At 45.8% G+C, this 16,909-nt stretch overlaps 2 protein-coding genes across 2 annotated transcripts; one reads left to right on the top strand and one right to left on the bottom strand.

The window, feature by feature from the left end:
* Positions 1–6: 6 nt before the first annotated feature.
* On the bottom strand, positions 7–2,750 carry LOC124202010 (transmembrane 7 superfamily member 3-like). The gene is made up of 8 exons (XM_046598280.1): positions 2,594–2,750; positions 2,155–2,475; positions 1,735–2,003; positions 1,480–1,666; positions 1,248–1,415; positions 935–1,182; positions 709–871; positions 7–642 (listed from the first exon to the last, which is right to left on the bottom strand). The coding sequence occupies exons 1-8, from the start codon at positions 2,748–2,750 to the stop codon at positions 428–430; spliced, it is 1,728 nt and encodes a 575-aa protein (XP_046454236.1). The 3' UTR covers positions 7–427.
* A 135-nt stretch (positions 2,751–2,885) lies between these two features.
* On the top strand, positions 2,886–14,012 carry LOC124202009 (ankyrin repeat and SAM domain-containing protein 1A-like). The gene is made up of 16 exons (XM_046598279.1): positions 2,886–3,021; positions 3,138–3,218; positions 3,301–3,457; positions 3,905–4,421; positions 4,485–4,746; positions 4,813–5,152; positions 5,384–5,995; positions 6,065–6,257; positions 8,441–8,570; positions 8,648–8,847; positions 10,197–10,363; positions 10,436–10,876; positions 10,948–11,277; positions 11,343–11,507; positions 11,737–11,877; positions 11,967–14,012. Exons 1-16 carry the CDS (start codon positions 2,918–2,920, stop codon positions 12,576–12,578), a joined length of 4,452 nt encoding a protein of 1,483 aa, XP_046454235.1. The 5' UTR covers positions 2,886–2,917; the 3' UTR covers positions 12,579–14,012.
* Positions 14,013–16,909: the final 2,897 nt, after the last annotated feature.

Here is a 16,909-nt window from a genome sequence, read left to right as displayed (position 1 = left end):
CCCAACGACTTTGTAATGGCCGTGTATTATATAATACAGTATATAAGAAATTGCGGTCGAATGTACACATCAGTATATTATTTATCAACTTCTATATTCAATTTGTTCAGTTAGAAGATATTATGTGAGGCCTACAGAATATTCAAATTACCACTGCAATGCACGTGATTGAGGTAGAGAAAAAAAGGTCCCCTGGAAATATAGGGGGAGGATAGAAGAAAAGGCAACATTTTGCATCGAAGCGTCGTCGTTACACACGGCAAAACGATTTCCCACACAACATAACGAGAGGGGGGAAAGAAGAAATGTGCAGACAGACTCTTAGGACATTTGACGACTGAGTGACTTTCAACAGGGTCTGGTGGAAAGGGGGAATAAGTAGACAGGTTGCTGAACTATGGGGGAGGAAAGAATCAGCGTCGGGAACTTATGCGGTGCCGTAATGAGCCACGCCTGGGTCGGGACTCACAATCAGGGGAGTCTGCTCGGCTCTGGAATTGGACGTTCCTCTGAGTCGGGTCCATCTCAGCGGGCGCCAGATATCGGCAGGCGGTGAAAAGGGTGGCCGTCGACGTTCACGCAGGTACTGGAAAGTAGCACCGCTGATGATCAATCCGATCCAGGCCAGGGTCAGGATCAAATCTGAGGCAATTTTTTAAATGAAATAAGATGCAAACTATTGATAATAAGTCGGGTTGTGGGTCTTACCGTTATCCTGGTAGGGCGGATCGAGAACGGCGCGACCAAATCCAAAGACGGTGGCGCGTCGAACGACGTTGATGACAATGTACTTCAAGCTGCTGCCGATGTAGTGATCGATAGGCACTATCACGGCATAGCTGCCCAGCACAGCGCAGCTCACGATGTTTCCCTATGCCAACCAAACGGACTGTTAAAGGCGGTAGGCGGATTTGAAACAAAAGTGGCCAATTACCAGACGAGTGAAAGTCACGAAAATGACGGGCAAGACCAGCCAGCAGCAGCAAAAGGCCGACCAGAAATTGAAATCGTTGGTGAGAAATTCAAAGCTGATGGGCAGGTAGAAGAGGACGGAAGACATCAAGAAGCCCAGCATAAACACCACTGGCAGAACAGAGAGAGCCGGAATGCCCCAGAACCACCAGACGAACCACCACAAAAGTCCACCGAGAAGACCCATCACCGACGTTCCAGCAGCCAAACCTAAAATACGCCAGACGACACTTGAACATTTACAATTCCAGTCAATTTGTGTTGAGTGGCGATACCTGTGACGTTTGGATCGAAATGATTGACCAAAATAATGTAGGAAACTGCTGAGAAGGCAATGAATCCCGCTAGGATCATTTCTAGCTGGAAGTAACGGTGGCCAGCAAACGCAATAAACAGGCCCAAGAAGAGGCTAAAGGCACATAGTACTTTAACATAAGTCGAGCCTATAAATAGAAATGGCTAGAATAAGACGAAGAAAAACAAGCAAATTTAATCATGTCGTAGTACTCAACGTCTGGCAATCGCCTTCTACGCTCAGGTCGCATCCGTAGGTGACGGACGGGATATATGCAGAGGCAGGAGCGTAACGACTAGCTTCCCCCATGTGCGTCACGGTGACGACAAAAACTTGTCCCAAGCCCGGATATAAACTGAACCGTGAACGCGTAGTTGGCGTGAAACCAAATGAACGAATCTGAGAGAGAGGATAACAAAAAACATAAAAACATTTGAGAAAACCAAAACTTGTCGTTCATCAGTCACCTCTGTACCAAATTCCTTAGCACCATTGACTGTTCTCAATAGACGAATGGCATTGAAAAAGGAATCCTCGGTAAAGTCACGTTGGGCGAGGTAGTAATGGTAGACTTCGTATAGCAGTGATTCTGATTCACAGGGGAAGACATCCCCCTGATTGGGTGGCAGAGCAGCCAGCTCGTGATCAACATTCACCATGCTCTGGTTGTAGGATACTCTTAACCAAGGGGATACGGGCATTTCAAATTCAAGGTTACATCCTCCAGGAATGGGAGCTGAAATTCCAAGGAAAACCCACATTGAATGTCTGGCTCTGGATGACTAACATGCTCATGCTCTATGACTGTCGATGATTATTAACCATTGACAAATCATTAGTCATCATCATGTTTCATGCATATGAAAATATAAAGGTGCATTACTCACCACTGCGGTCGTAGTACAGGATGAAAGCCAAAACGGTGATGTTGACAGGCTGAGTATTGATGAGGTAGGCCATGACGCCAGAGTTGCTGCTGCTAGTATCGACTAAAATACCAATTGATGTGCCATTGACATGGTTTCCTACATCAAATTTTCTCGCTTGAGACATGGAGATCCTGTGGACCTGAGAGTGGGCTTGGACGACAGCAAAAGCCACACTTTTTGGCACATTGATCGACCGGATCCTGACATAGGAATTCGCCTCTAGATTAATGATCCTTTCGTCCACCGAGCCGTTGGATCGAAATTGAAGCACAATGTCATCTAGCAAAAAAAACAATAATTGATGGGGGTCGGTAAAGCTTGACGCGTATGCCAACGGGGACAGGATGGTTTAAACCTCATTCTAATTCTAAATTTAAATTTTAAGAAGCCTCTATACTTGGTTGTATGGATGGAACCAAATTCGAAGTATCACGTTCTATGGCTGAGGAAAATTCTAAAGAGAAAATGAGAAGCAGCAGATGCAGGAAAGACATCTTGTTCTGGCTCCCACTAGTCTCTCTATCAGTTGGCTGTATTCGTCTTCTACTCCGCATTGTCAACACACCCCCAACAACAAACAACTGACTCTCGCATTGCGTGAGTCATGGCGGACGATGACGTTTCTCAATCAATTTTGTGATGTTTCCGTTTCCTTTTAGTGCTCTACTCAATTTGTGGTGCTTTCACCGGTAATCTTTCGCTGGTTTTCAGCTTGTGGACCATGGGAAAGGACCAGGAATTTCTCGAAGCCGCAAGAAACGGGAATGTAATCGCAGTTGAAAAATTGCTCAGTTCCAAAGCTAAAAGGGGCGGGCCCCTTGCAAGGTTCAAATTTATAAATGTTATTTATTAATAGGTCTAAAGCTTTCTCATGTCTCACTGAAGCTGTGCATCAACAAGTACTTTAAGCAATACTAATTCCATTTTCTCCTTCTCCCTAGTTTAAGACGGGGGCCTGGTTCAAACGTGCAAGACTCATCGGGATATTCAGCACTTCATCATGCCTCACTCAATGGTCACCGGTTAGTATTTTATCACAGATACCAAACAAGCAAAACACAGGAAATGTTTTTAAATTTGTTTATTACAAAATTTTACCATTAGGGAAATTGTGGTATTACTTTTGGAACACGAAGCTTCAGCCAATATTGTGGACAGCAAAGGATCGTCACCACTCCATCTAGCTGCTTGGGCTGGGCATAGTGATATTGTTCGCCTGCTACTGACTACTGGTGTTCGTGTTACCCAGATCAACCTGAAGGTCAGCTTATCTCTTCTCTTATCTTTTTACGTAAACATGGCGTACTTTATGTAAGTGATCATACCTCTGGGCATCAATTGTATTTTGGTTTTGATTATCATAAAAGGGTACGATTATTTTAATTGTCGTTAGGAAGTGGGTGTGAACGGGCGACAAGATAAAACTTTTGCTGAGGCTATACAGTTCAAAGGATAGATAAGAGGATATTGCAGCATTTATTTCGAGCTAATGGGATGATCTTGACAAGCTTTAAAGAGCAAAGAGCGTGGCGGTAAAATATCGATCGCCAAGGCGCCAGAGTGAAGCACAGGCAGCCCTCATTGATTCTATCGATCGACTAGGCGTGGTTATTCTTTAGCTTCAGTAGTTGCAGAAGCAAAAGGGGTGCGTGTGCTTTGGTTGGGTTCCGTTTACTCATGTCTCGCATTGTCCGACTTTGATGTATAGAACAAGGACAATGAAACGGCCCTACACTGCGGCGCCCAGTACGGTCACACGGGCGTCGTTAACCTACTGCTCAAGTACGGAGCGGATCCCAGCATCCGAAATGTCCGAGACGAAACGGCCCTTGATCTGGCGGCCCAATACGGCCGGCTGGAGACGGTCGAACTCTTGCTGCAATCACATCCGGAATTGATTGAAATGTACAAGAATCAATCGAGACTGGAAGAAGCTCGTACCATTTCAATTCGGGCCAAGACATCTCCCCTTCACGCTGCCAGTCGCAACGGCCATCGGGCCGTAGTGGACGCCCTTCTAGCCGCCGGATTCCCCGTCTCTCTGTTGACCCAAACAGGAACGGCCTTGCACGAAGCAGCTCTCTGCGGCAAGGTGGACGTGGTGCGCCGATTGCTGGACGCCGGTATCGACGTGTCGCTCAAGGATTCGCGAGGTTTTAGCGCTCTGCGGATCGTTCAGGATCTACCGACGGTCGTTGTCCAGGAAATTACGAATCTCATTCAAAGTAAGTCTCAATCTTTTGCTGGCTGGAGGCTAGTTTTGTCTAATTTGGTTTTGGGCGGAGCAGATGGCGCCCTGTCGACCGAGTTGAGCGAAGGCGACTTGGTCAGCTGTTCTCCTGGAAATGGCATGCCGTTTCGATTTCCGACAACGTCCTTTTCACCGGGATCGCCCTACGAGAATGTGTCCATATCGTCATCGGGTCGAGGAGAGAACTACGAACGCGAGTCGCGAATCTCAGTGTCGTCGTGCGCTTCCACCGGAGCCGATTCCTTCATTACGTTGCCCCGGCGCCGATCCAAAATGTCTTCTTCGTCTTGCCATTCACAGTATGACAGCTCACCCATCTCTTTTTGCAAAATCCTGTAACAAAAATGCCCTTTTTCTTTATCCAGGAGATCTGAATGTAGTAATAGCGTTTACGAAATTCCGCCTCCCCCGCGCTCCTTACCTTGGCTCCAGCAGCAGCAGCAACAGCAGCAGCGCAACCACGAAACTGACGGCGAAAAGCGGAGCTCGTCGCAGTCGGACTTGCTCGACGACGACTCGGCTTTCGTCGGCAACGACGATTGCCTGTCGCGCTCGTACGACGAGCGATCCATCGACTTCCTCTCCGATAACCAATCAACTGTGCTGGCAGACGACGACCGCAACGCTTTCAAACGATCTAGTCACACGCGTCACAGCGCCGACCAGTACTTACCGATGACCGCACAACCAGCCACCAAAGTTTCGGTGAGTTCCACGACCGCGCATTTGATTTCCATCAGGATTTAAGTTTTGACAGTCTGATTACTGGGTGGGGGGGGGGGGGGTGACAAACCGCATCGTTTCCTACGAGAAAAAATATACAATGCGGCCGTCTCTCTGATTGACGAGGCTGTATAATCTAACAGGAAATGATGGGCTGGAATGAAAGTTGTGTGGTTTTTAACTTTGTGATTTTGTTGGTTTTTCGATAATCAGCCGAATCCACCGCAAAAGCCACCGAGGAAACTCCAAGGCATGTCGGTTCACTACGAGTCGTTGCCGCGCTGCGCTGGCCGTCAAAAGCCACGCCATTCGTTATGTTACAGCGTTGACACCAAGACCCCCAGTTTATTACAATCGACCCAGGTGCCAGCCAAAAGGAATCCAGCACCCACTGGCTCTTCGTCCGGTTACGAATTGGTGTACTTGGCGCGGACGGGATCGCGGGCCGAAGGTTGCGACGTCCCGGGGCCACGCTTTCGGGTCGAGAGCACCGGCATTTATGTCGAAATGGCTGGTAGGGCGGAGCAGCCGACGTCCTACGAGAACGTGGAATTGCAACACTCCAGCGTCAGTGTGGACGATGATTCGATTTACGACATCCCCCGCGAGTTGGGCGGTTCGAAAGCCTACGAGAACGTGAGCTTTCATCCGCTGGATCGAACCACTTCATCATTTGCGGCCGCGTCGATTTCTTCTTCACCGACTTCGACCACTCCCGAAAGTCCCGGTCGATTACCGAATTTGCCTCCGACGCCCGACCATCCACCTCCTCCGGCCCATTTAGCTGAGCAGAGCATCCATCTGAGGATAAGGCCACTCAGTGAGGTACGATGTCCATTTTCTAGCAGCCTCAATCAACATTCGAGACATTCAAACGTTTTACGTCATTTTCAGGAATTCAAACGCAAATCGCGTGACATGGAGACCGAAACGGAAGAAGAACTCTTCCTGGCCTTCTCCAATGGATGCGACACGGGCGGGAGTAGCAGCAACGGCGGCTCCGTGTCCGTCTCCCTCTCCATGTCCGATAAGAGTTTGTCGGTCGACAACATGGAGGAGGTCGTCAGTAGTGATCAACCGTACGAAGGTAAGCTCAAAGTTCTGGTATAGCTCTTAATTAAGATTTAAAAGAAAACGTAGTTATTATAATCGACCACCACCACCACCATCCCCTTCTTATCCTATTATTTTGATGTAAACTTTTTCAATGTTTTTTTTTTTTTTGGGGAGATAATTTCGTTTTGTTTGTTCCATTTACATTTCTATACTAATCATGCCGGATTCGCGATTGAAACAAATTTAAAAAATGCGATTATTCGTTGTCTTGTTGGATGTTTTAATTTGATTGCCGCAAAATATTTCTACCAGATTTTTTTTTATTATAATCAGAAATTTTTGTTTTTTTTTTTACCTCCTTTTTTAAATAATATTCTGCTTTGTGCATTACTTCGTGTAATTTTCCAACCCTTTTTTTTGGTTTATAATAAAACTGCAATCCGTCATCATATTAATGATTTCTGCTTGGAGCTGGATTTTTTTTTTTGCAATTGACATGCCCCTTTTTATTAGTCATTAATTTTTGATGTCCTAATTATACCAATTTTTATATTCTTCCCAATCCAATTTGAGTTGTTTGGGTTGATTTATTATCCTGGCTTCCTCTTATACCCCTCTAGCAAATGATAGAATATCTTTTTTTCTTTTGTGCATGGCTATTCCCCTATCTTTCCCATTTTCTATTCCCAAACCGGCATTCGTTTTGGGGTTTCCCTCTGAATTCCTCACGGTGGTTGGTACTAAATACGCATTTGTATACTGTGTATCTTTCTCAGCGTGACGTCAAGGTCGGCTTGTTTTTCCCATCTTACATCTCAAACAATCGAATGAAAGAGAATCAAGTCGATAAGAATCAAAAGTGACGAACAGCCGCCGCTTTCACTTGAATCATGTGGTGGAAATGGGGACACATGCCACGGTGCGCTATCATTTCGTTTTGTCCCGGGTTTGGATACGGGCCAAGGAGGAAAAAAGTTAATTTTACAACGCGCTGCCGTCGAGAGAGAAAAAGAAATGCGAGAACCAGCATTGCAATCCAATTACTAATATTCGTTGGCATCGTGACCCGAATTTTGTATCAACACAAATTTTTCAAGATCTAGCCGGTTTTGTCGGTTTGCGTGTGTTTTGGCATCGAGCCGGGCTATTGCTGTTTGTGTGCGCTGGCCCTTATGGATGATTTCCATAAGCGTTGGAAAGGTGACCCGAGTGAAGCTTTTCTGTTTGTTTGTGTGAGCGGTGATGAAATTCGAAAAGGGGAAATAAAAGAACGAGCGGATGAAAAGGAAGTGGCGTCTATAGAATCGGAGAATGGCTGTTCAATCAGCTCCTGTATATGGCCGTCAAGTCGCTGATACTTGGATGTGACTCACGACTTGGGCATGTATATACGTAGTGTATGCACTGTTTGCTAACTTTCTCCCGGCCGTCTCAGTTCTAGTCGATTGGTTTTCCTACACGGATCTCTCACAACCTCATCTCCACAATCTCGTGAGAAACTGCACACCAGCAGTTCCTTCGCAGGTTTTAACCAACAATTATTATTTTATTTTCGTTTCATTTTGTTTTCAAGTGCATCACCGCTAGCGGTTAGACCGAGCCAATTTCCCGGTCTTTCCACCCACCTCATTTTAAATTTTTTTTTTTGCGGCGGCCACGTCTAGTGTGGTCGAGCTTGGTAGACTTTCGACACTGATTGTACACATTTTTCAAACGCAATCTCTTCGTCCTTTTCATCAAATTCCTTATTCCCTATTTTCCTTCTGTTCTTTGATTACAAAGCGTGTCGCTGGGTTGTATGACTGAGCTTGTTTCCCTGCCGTGTAATAATGTCGACGCACCCAGGAATTTGAGATAGCGCAAAGTTCAAAACGGAATCGGAAAATAACCTTAACCCAAACAAAATGAGGGCTATAGCAATCACTTGAGACGCATTTGAAATGATATCAGGCGCACAATATCCAGCGTATCTTATCTCGGTTGTACAAAAAGTCCTGTGTGCGTGCAGTGTCGGTTTTTCAGTATCATGCAGCTTGACTCGACTGCGGTTGAAAACCCAAATTTCTCAAACGAAAAGCTACGAACGACATTGGAATTTTGCCGATTCCGCGGGGAAATTCCTCGATTGTGTGTGTCGTTGACGTTGTTGTTTGTTGTTGAAATTGTTTCGAATAAGTCACCAAAAACAAAAAACCCAACCGATCGACAATACAGGACTGTTGCGAGGATCGGTGCCCGGTACAAAGTCTTCCATGGATCGGCCCACTTCGTTGCCAACTCGTGGCCACGCTTCCTTTTCTCCGTCATCATCGGTCGATCGCCACAACGACCCCGTCACCAACGGGTAAGTTGTTACATTTACATTCGATTTGTTTTTGATTTCATGGTACCGTACAACAGTCTGCTGTGTTGTTGTTGCAGGCCGAGCGGTGGGAATCGGACCAGCTTGTCGGTGTTGAGTCCGTTCGACGAGGCTGAAGAATGGTCGAAAATTCTGGAGATACTCAACTCTTGCAACAGCGGATTGGATCCGGCCGAAGACGGGACGATGGGCGGTGACGGCGGATGCGACGACTCCCATCTGCTGGGCGCCGTCCAGCGCGAATTTCAAAATCGACTCGGTGAGTAATTCAATATTTGAGATTGGCTGATAGTTTCCATCATTTCCATTGCACGAAATCGAACTTTAACAGTCCCTACTTGTTTATTTTATTCACGGGAAAAAGTGGTGGCCGCGTTGCGTAACACGAAACTTTCTATACGGGGGGACTTTTGTTAGAAATTATGGTCATACATAATAACCTCTACTTTCTTGAAACGCAAAAGCCGCTGCTAACGAGCCCGTTTTAATTCGTGTTGTTTTTTCTGTAAAAGGAAAAAAAGTGAAAAAGTTTCACACAAGACTCGCTCCACTCGTTTTGTGCCGTACTCTTTAAGGAAGTGAAAGCCGAGCATTTATACTTCCTGTTAAATAATTCCATTTAAATTTGAATGCAAGCCGCATTAATCAGGATCGAGTTGAATATCCTGGACAAGAGAAATCTCGTTTGTTGGGTTTCCTTTTTGTTTGACGGGAAGAAGACCTTTCAAGTCGCAGAACATTTCGCCCTTCGGGCCCATTATGTCACTGGTGATAGGGAGAGGTGATGGGATCTAATCCGTCTGTCAAAAATATGTACAGCAGACGTGGTGTGGCAGATCGACTTTGGCGTTTGGCCGTCGACGTTGTCTTTTTTTGAAAATTTCCTCCACCGAGTGTGTCCGTAATGGAAGCAGCTGGCCGTTTCCTGTGTGTCGTGTGTGAGCGTCGTGTGTCTAAATGGCGTGGCGGACATTAACCAGCAGTGGATAGAGTCTAGGAAACCTGTACGATAATAATAATAAAATTAAAAAAAAAGGGCCAGAATGGATAATCGACCGCAGCTCACGCTCCGTTGCCTCACGGCCAGCACTACGGCAGCACCAGCAATGCCGGTAGCTTCTCTCTTTTTTTCCCCTTCAGTGCCAAAGCAATGGGCTCTAAATACGCTAGTGTGTACACCATATCTCTCCTGTTAGGTAAAAATAATAGTTAAACACATTTTTATTCGCGCTGGATTGTCATCTCGAACCCCTGAAGAGAAAACGAACGAATCACCGGGAGTCGAAAGTTTTTTGGGGGAGAAAATTAGACCGCGCGCCCGGTCCGCTTTCACGACGATTGTTATTTGTTTTTTCCAGCTTTTTTTTTTTGGCAAGTCAACCAAGTCCAGCAAAGTGGTTGGGTCTCTCGCCAATGCAAGACATCCTGACATACGATTGTTCACCAAAGAGGCGAATAGCACCTCGGTGTGAGTGCTCCATCGAAAATTGGCAATTTTAGTTTGATTGTGTGCGTAGACTAGACAATTAGCTAGGGCTGCTCCAACTTTCCCGTCTTATTTTGCATCAAAACTCATTTGTTTTCATTTGTGTTGCCCCGCCGTGTCAGATGCCATGGGTGGAGCGCCAACGGAAGTCAAGAACCAGGACGTCATCGAAGTGCCGCCCATCGGAAATCACGGTCACGACAGCGTCGCAGATTGGCTCCTGTCGCTCGGATTTCAACATTATCTCGGCCTGTTTATTGCCAACGGTTTCGATGACGTCGATTTCCTGGTTAGTTTTTTTACCTTTTTAAATCTTTTGGGAAATTTCAATTCAATTGAATTTGAATTTAAAAAACAAAAGGGCGACGGCATTGTGGATGATTCCAGCCTGATGGAGATTGGAGTGCTGGACTCTGAGCACCGGAGGCAGCTGGTCAAGGCGTCGATGCTGCTCAAGACGCCGTTGCACAAGATGAATTCAGTGCTGGCCCGGCCGGAGACGGTCGACGAATGGCTGCACCTGCTGCGCTTGAATCACTACGGCGAGCAATTCCACAAGAACCGCTACGACGACATGGAGCGCGTCGCCCGCATCTGGGAGGTCGAGCTGACGACCGTCGTCGAGATCAAGTTGGTCGGCCATCTCCGACGCATGCTCGTCTCCCTGGGCGGCGGAGTGTCACTCCAACAACAACAACAGCAGCGCCCGTCCAAACTCGCCAACGGAGCCAATATCCCTCATCCGGTCAAAATCAACAACCCAGATGATTTAACATCCATGTCTTCCGATCTGAAACTCATCGTAAGTGTTATCATAGCCTAAGGTTATCAGCCGGATGATTAGATGATTCTAATGGATTCAACAATTTTTAGTCGTCCAATCTGGCCCGGCTAGAGGACGAAATCAGTCAGAAAATGATTGAAACGATGGGCGAACCGCTGGCGTCTTGTGCTGGCGTCAATGAAACTTGCAACAAGAACAACAGCAGCAGCAGCACACTGGGCAGGAGAAAGTCACGACCGGCTCCTCAACCACCTTCGTCGGTGGCCAGAAATCATTCCCATCCGGTGGAACTTCTTCTGAGCGAGTTGGCCATCCGTAACCCCACCGAGTTGGTCATCGGCATCGCCAAGACGGTGGCCACCCAGTGGCGACACAAACCCCAAAATCTCCTGCGTCCAGGCGTCTGTTACGAGGCCCAGGTGGGTGGTCAAATTTCTTAATTAAAACAGGATTTTCACTCATTTCATTTGCGGGGGGTGCTCAGTATTTGGGCTCGACGTTGGTGAGGCACGTCCGCGGAACGGAATCGACCAAACGATCCATCCAGAAACTCAAGAAGAAGAAAGCGGAAGAGGCGGGAAAGCGGACGACCAGCATCGTCTTGGCCATTTCTCTGAGCGGCGTCCAGTTTCTCGATCCGTTCAATCAGGTACTACATTTATAATAGAGCCTCTCTCTCGTCCGGCTGTGTCTTAGTAAGAAAAGTGGGCGGCACTTGGTACATATAAGCTGGGCCGGTGCTGGTTTTCCCACGGCACACGCGTCGACGGGCGATATGCCGCGCGCGCCATTGCCCGTTTGATTCCAAACACGACGACGGTTTTCGTTCCGCCGATTTGATTTTCCCCCCTTCCGTCCGTCTCTCTTCCGCTCGACAGGAGACCATCTGCAAGCACGAGATCCGCAACATCAACTGGGCCTGCCAGGACGCCGACGATCTCACCCACTTTGCCTACATTACCAAGGATCAGGAGTCGACGCAGGATCACTTTTGTCACGTCTTCCAGGTCCATTCGATGGTGAGTGCAACTTGGAATCACATTCTCTACCAACTACGTACGTCGTCTTGATTGAATTACATTTGACATGTGTTGGAATTTCCTTTCAGGATTTGGCGACGGAAGTGATCCTGACGCTGGGCCAGGCCTTCGAAGTAGCTTATCAGCTGGTTCTCCGTCAAGAAATCTACAGCCCTTCCAGCGAGAATTCTAGTCAGCCAAGTGTTGCAGCTCCGCTGAATAACGCTCCAGTCCAGCAGCGTTCTTCCTCTCCGCCGTTGGCGGTGCCAGTATTATCGACGCCCAAGGCAACTGAAGCAGTAGCAGTTCCAGCAGCGGTGAATCCTGCTGCTCCATCCGCAGTTTTAGCTACCAATAACAAGCCGGCGGGACGGTTCGTTGTCGATCCAGCCCGAAAAATCGGACCTAAACCAACTGTCCTGCCACCGAAACCCAAACTGGGCACAGCTCTACTCAATCAACGTCCCAGCAGTCACGGGATAAGTCACGCGCGCTCTCACTCGAGTGTGGACGGCATGCCGGTTGCATCCGGCGCCGCCAGCGCCATGACGGAAACTCGTCTCCTCTCCGAGTCCAACCTGGCCAGCCTTCAGGCCAGCAATCGGCCCACCATCGCCACGATGATCTCGCTCCCTTCATCGGCTTCCATATCATCGACCGGGTCGGGTCGAGCTCCCCTGGCTGCCAAGGATGAACTCTAACGAGATTGTTGAAACGGCCGCCGAGTCCTTCATCATAAGTTCCCTGAATTTATCTTTGCTAATTTGACGTTCATCAGCTACATAACCGCATTCTTCCTCATTCAATCGAGTCATTGTTGCTTGTTTATCCCTCCCTTTTTGGTATTTCGATTCGACCCGCTTTGAATTCGTTCCTTTTTAATTTTTTTCGTCAGCGCGAAAACGACATAATAGTTCATTGGCTGGATGTTGATAGCGTATCGGCAATATATAATTAGGCCTATAATATTAGAAGTTGTGCCTGAGTGGTTGGTTTTTGTTAGTCAAGAGGCCCCTATAGAGAGACGACGGGAGCGGGCGATGTTTTATGCCGCAGCAGCATTAACGTTTTATATGTTACCAAGTGGATATATTGCCCATCATTATTCATCTTCCTATTAATGGAATATAACCACGCAAAAAAAAAAAACTTAAATAAGGAACCAACATTTCTATAAAGTTCGTTTTTCTTATTTTTTAACTAGATCAATCGTTACCGGTACTTAACATAAAAATCGCCTACTTGGTCAAAAAAATGTTTCCAAACGACGAATACCCCAAAACAATTTTCTAAAATTTGTTTTGAAAATGATGTAATAATGTGCGTGTTGTGTAATTCCCAATAACTGTCTATAATATTTAGAGATCTCTCTCCACCCCATTTTGTTTTATCGGAACGCTGTTATATCGCCCACCTGTTTGATTGAGGGAACGGATCCTGATTGATACAATTTTTAGATTGATACTCCTCTTTTCAAAATTCCTACGTTCGGTCACCGTTTGTCTGTCAAACATCCGTCGAGTCCGATTTGTTTGTCTGTGAGTTGCTGAACGTGGCGATTGAGTTCAAAAAATCACGGGAACAAATCTGAACGGATGCTGCTGCTATTAAATTGATTGGCGTTTTGATCGAACCGACTCACGATCATCGGCCAGAAATTAAAGAGAGACTGTGTAATAGTAGATGACGTCTCAGTCTTGTACAGGTGTTTTCTAGGCTCTAATTTGTACAGGGCAGTGTGCTGTGACGTGTTCCTTTTATACTTGTGCACGAATGGCGTGAAAAAAAACATCATCGGAATATTTTCACACGTTATTGCCCGATAATCCTATTCTAATAGAATTTCACGATTCCTCCCCCTCTTGCTCTTTTTATTCTACGTTATTTAAAAAAGACATTTTTTTCCAGTGTTTCATCATACGTGTATTATATAATACCGCGCTAATATGCATTCGAAATGTGGCCATGACTATAAATTCATATGACGTAACACCTCGCTGATGGCTAATGTTTTGTTTTTATTTTGTAATATGACCACGATGTGTGTCTTTCTCGTGCTGCTGTTCTCTCCTCTCTCTTTCGCTCTTTATATTTTGATTGAAACCGTTGTAATACAAATTACTTGTGCAATCGGACGACACAGCCATTCCGCATTCGTTATTACTACGTGATCAAAAACCGATTTGGTATCGATCGATTCTTAAGCATGGCTAATTAGAATATTAGTGTGTCGTCTGCTCTCATTTTGTTACAAGTTTCGAAAAAGACACGACGAAGGCTACAAAGAAAACGGAACGAAAACTTTTTGGCTGCACGAAAAATAAAATCTACTTAACAATCAAACTTAGAAAGATGTGGTCGTCGTGTGAATTGACTGAATTCGGTGTGAACTCGTTTGAAAAAGTTTCGTGGCCATGGCCGTGGCCGGTCGTGGCTCTCCTTGCTGTTTTGGCGGGTAAATCTAAAGAATAGAATATATAAGAATATAACAAAGAATACAAAAACAAATTATTATAGGGGCTCAAATAGAAGAAAAACCTGTTCCAAATTTGTGAAAGCATTTATCATGCAAGCCTCATGTCGATGCATGGTAGTATGTTAATTGCACTATGTAACCTTTTCCCTTTGTGCAGGTTGGAGACCTGAGCCAGTCATCGTAACAACAAGATGAGCAAGCTTTTCTTGTGTTTCTTGTGCTGATACCTTTCGCCAACAACAATCTCAGGATCATTGCTTGGGTGATGATTTTCATTACTTTTACCCCTGCGACCTGCTAAACATGTTAATGATGCAAGACTAGCTAGAATGCAGTGTATTACGTGTAATTCTTGCCTTCTCCCATTTATAGATTTATGGTTTATTGTCTCATTTTCAACTTCTCATGACTTTTTTTCTGTCAATATTTTTCGTAACCCATATTTTATTTTTCATTTAGATAAAACAGTATCCCGTTCCACTGGAGAAACTACCGAGGATGTCGATCGAGTTACGGATCTCTTCTTCTTTCCCCTCTCTTCAAATGTCCTCGTGTACGCCCATGCGAGTGTGGGTGTATTCACGAGGACACCCTTTCAATTCCTTATCCCTCCTGGTGTAAGTCAACTCTTCAGAGGATGGATGGAGCAACTGAAGATGCCTGGCTGTATTTCCCAGGCATAAAGGTAGGACAACATTTATCTCTATTCTTACTTTTTGACAATTTTGGGTGGCGTTGGTTATGAATCGTTAGTACCGGAGTACGATTATTCCCTGTGCTTGGCGGTTGACTGCAACTATTTTCTCTTTCCGTTTTTGTTTTTCTCATCATTTCATTAAAAACGTGCGGTAGAACGACTGCAGATCAGGCTTGTTTTGTTTCGTACCTCACAACTTTTTCTGTGGGTAGAAAACCATCACATTTGAAAATATTTGACTTTTAACCACTTGAAGCAAAGTGCAACTTGACAATTTTTGTGACCAAGAGGGACGACCTGCCGCCACATCGGCACCTCCTCCTTGATGGTAATTGCCAAAAATAAAAGCAATCGAAAATTATGGATCAGATAGTATAAAAGCTATTCTCCCTTGTGTATAGATATGAGAACTCGCGTGTCTAAGTTATCCAACACTTTGGGCCCGTCTCATTGAACTAAGGAGCGCCCCCAAAAAGGAAGCATCCATCAGCCTTCATTTGCACTCGAAGAGTTTCGGCGCTCATCTGCATATAGATCAAATTAGATTTCAGCGGGAGAGGGTCGTCTGCAAAGTATAGGGGGATGGAGTGTCGGAACACACTTTTCCATCTCTCTCTGCTACTCGTATGAAAGCCCAGAGAGAGAAAAAGAAATCAAATCAACCAAAGAGAGAGAATATACTCTACGAGTCTGCTGCCGCCAAAAGGAAAAAAAATAAAGAATCTTGGCCTATATATCTAGTCGCACCGTTGTGTTGTTGACTGTTTGAACGAGAAGCTTGTATACACACACATAGAGAGAGAAAGAGATATATCTACTATATAAACGCGCGCCCCTCTCTTTCTCGTTTCTTTCTTTCTCTCTCGACGGATGGAAAAAGCAGTCAAGTGCGCTCATCCGGAAGTCACAGTCGCTGGCTGTGAGATGGAGAGAGACACGAGACTCTCTTTCCTATGCCCTCATGTTCCAGTGCTTGCTCAACGACGCCCCTCCACAATATCCCTATGTATAGACTCTCTTATATCCGTCCCTCGTTGTATAGCTGCTCCTGGCTGTAGCTCTTTATTGTGACTCTTAGTTAGCCAAATTTCCTAGATCCCCCCCACCCAACCCATATAGCTTCCTTCCCAAATTTTCCAAAGTTTGCCCCGACGCTCTACTCAACCTATTGTTTCTTTTCAATTGAATGAATTGCATTTTTTGCGTGTGTTTTCCGAAACGGAAAAGGAATGTTGGATAATAATATCGTCGAGAGACTCTTGGAGAGTATTGACACATCTGAAACGCGTTACGTAATGCATGAAATGTACTCAAAGGACAAGAGCATTTCCTTTTTTGTTTGTTTAAACCAATTGATTTTGCGACGACAATTTTATTTTTTTCCTCGAGATCGCGGCGGAATCGATCCGGCTGTTATGGCGCGTGCCGCACAGCCGGTACGTCACACAGGCTGTTACCGCATCGGCAGCAATCAACCGGGCACAGTCACTAGTATATAGAAGTGAAGTTCATGAGGATTAGAGTGATTGTGTATAGACACACAGAGGCTCAAACACGTGACCCAAGAGTCAGTCAGATGTAATATATCCATATCAAGTTATCAACGAATATTCCCCCCGTTGTACTTGTGTCTACCACAGAATGTGTCCCCTGGTGGATGGCCAAAGATCCTCGTCGACTCCCGACCTTTTTTTTTTTTTTAGATAGTGTACACACATGGGTAGGAGAGCAGAGAGACAAAATATAAAAGCGGGGGGAATATACATGGCACACGCGCGCGGCCCGGCCAGCCCACGCAATCTGCACTGCATTGAGAAAGACAAGTGCAGTGTGTGCTGCTGCGCACCCTCCATCTCCTA

The sequence above is a fragment of the Daphnia pulex genome, chromosome 9, assembly GCF_021134715.1.
Source record: "Daphnia pulex isolate KAP4 chromosome 9, ASM2113471v1".
Lineage (NCBI taxonomy): Eukaryota > Metazoa > Arthropoda > Branchiopoda > Diplostraca > Daphniidae > Daphnia > Daphnia pulex.
The sequence above is the reverse complement of the archived record's forward strand: the minus strand, read 5'-3'. Positions and strand labels throughout refer to the sequence as shown.

Excerpts from the sequence above, each read along its gene's own strand:
- LOC124202010 (XM_046598280.1), bottom strand. The coding sequence starts at position 2,750 with ATGCGGAGTAGAAGACGAATACAGCCAACTGATAGAGAGACTAGTGGG. Across the intron at positions 1,416-1,479 it reads AGGCGATTGCCAGACGTTGA|GCTCGACTTATGTTAAAGTA; the intron begins GTACTACGACAT and ends TTCTATTTATAG. Across the intron at positions 872-934 it reads TCGTGACTTTCACTCGTCTG|GGAAACATCGTGAGCTGCGC; the intron begins GTAATTGGCCAC and ends TGGTTGGCATAG.
- LOC124202009 (XM_046598279.1), top strand. The coding sequence starts at position 2,918 with ATGGGAAAGGACCAGGAATTTCTCGAAGCCGCAAGAAACGGGAATGTA. Across the intron at positions 4,422-4,484 it reads AATTACGAATCTCATTCAAA|ATGGCGCCCTGTCGACCGAG; the intron begins GTAAGTCTCAAT and ends TGGGCGGAGCAG. Across the intron at positions 8,571-8,647 it reads AACGACCCCGTCACCAACGG|GCCGAGCGGTGGGAATCGGA; the intron begins GTAAGTTGTTAC and ends TTGTTGTTGCAG.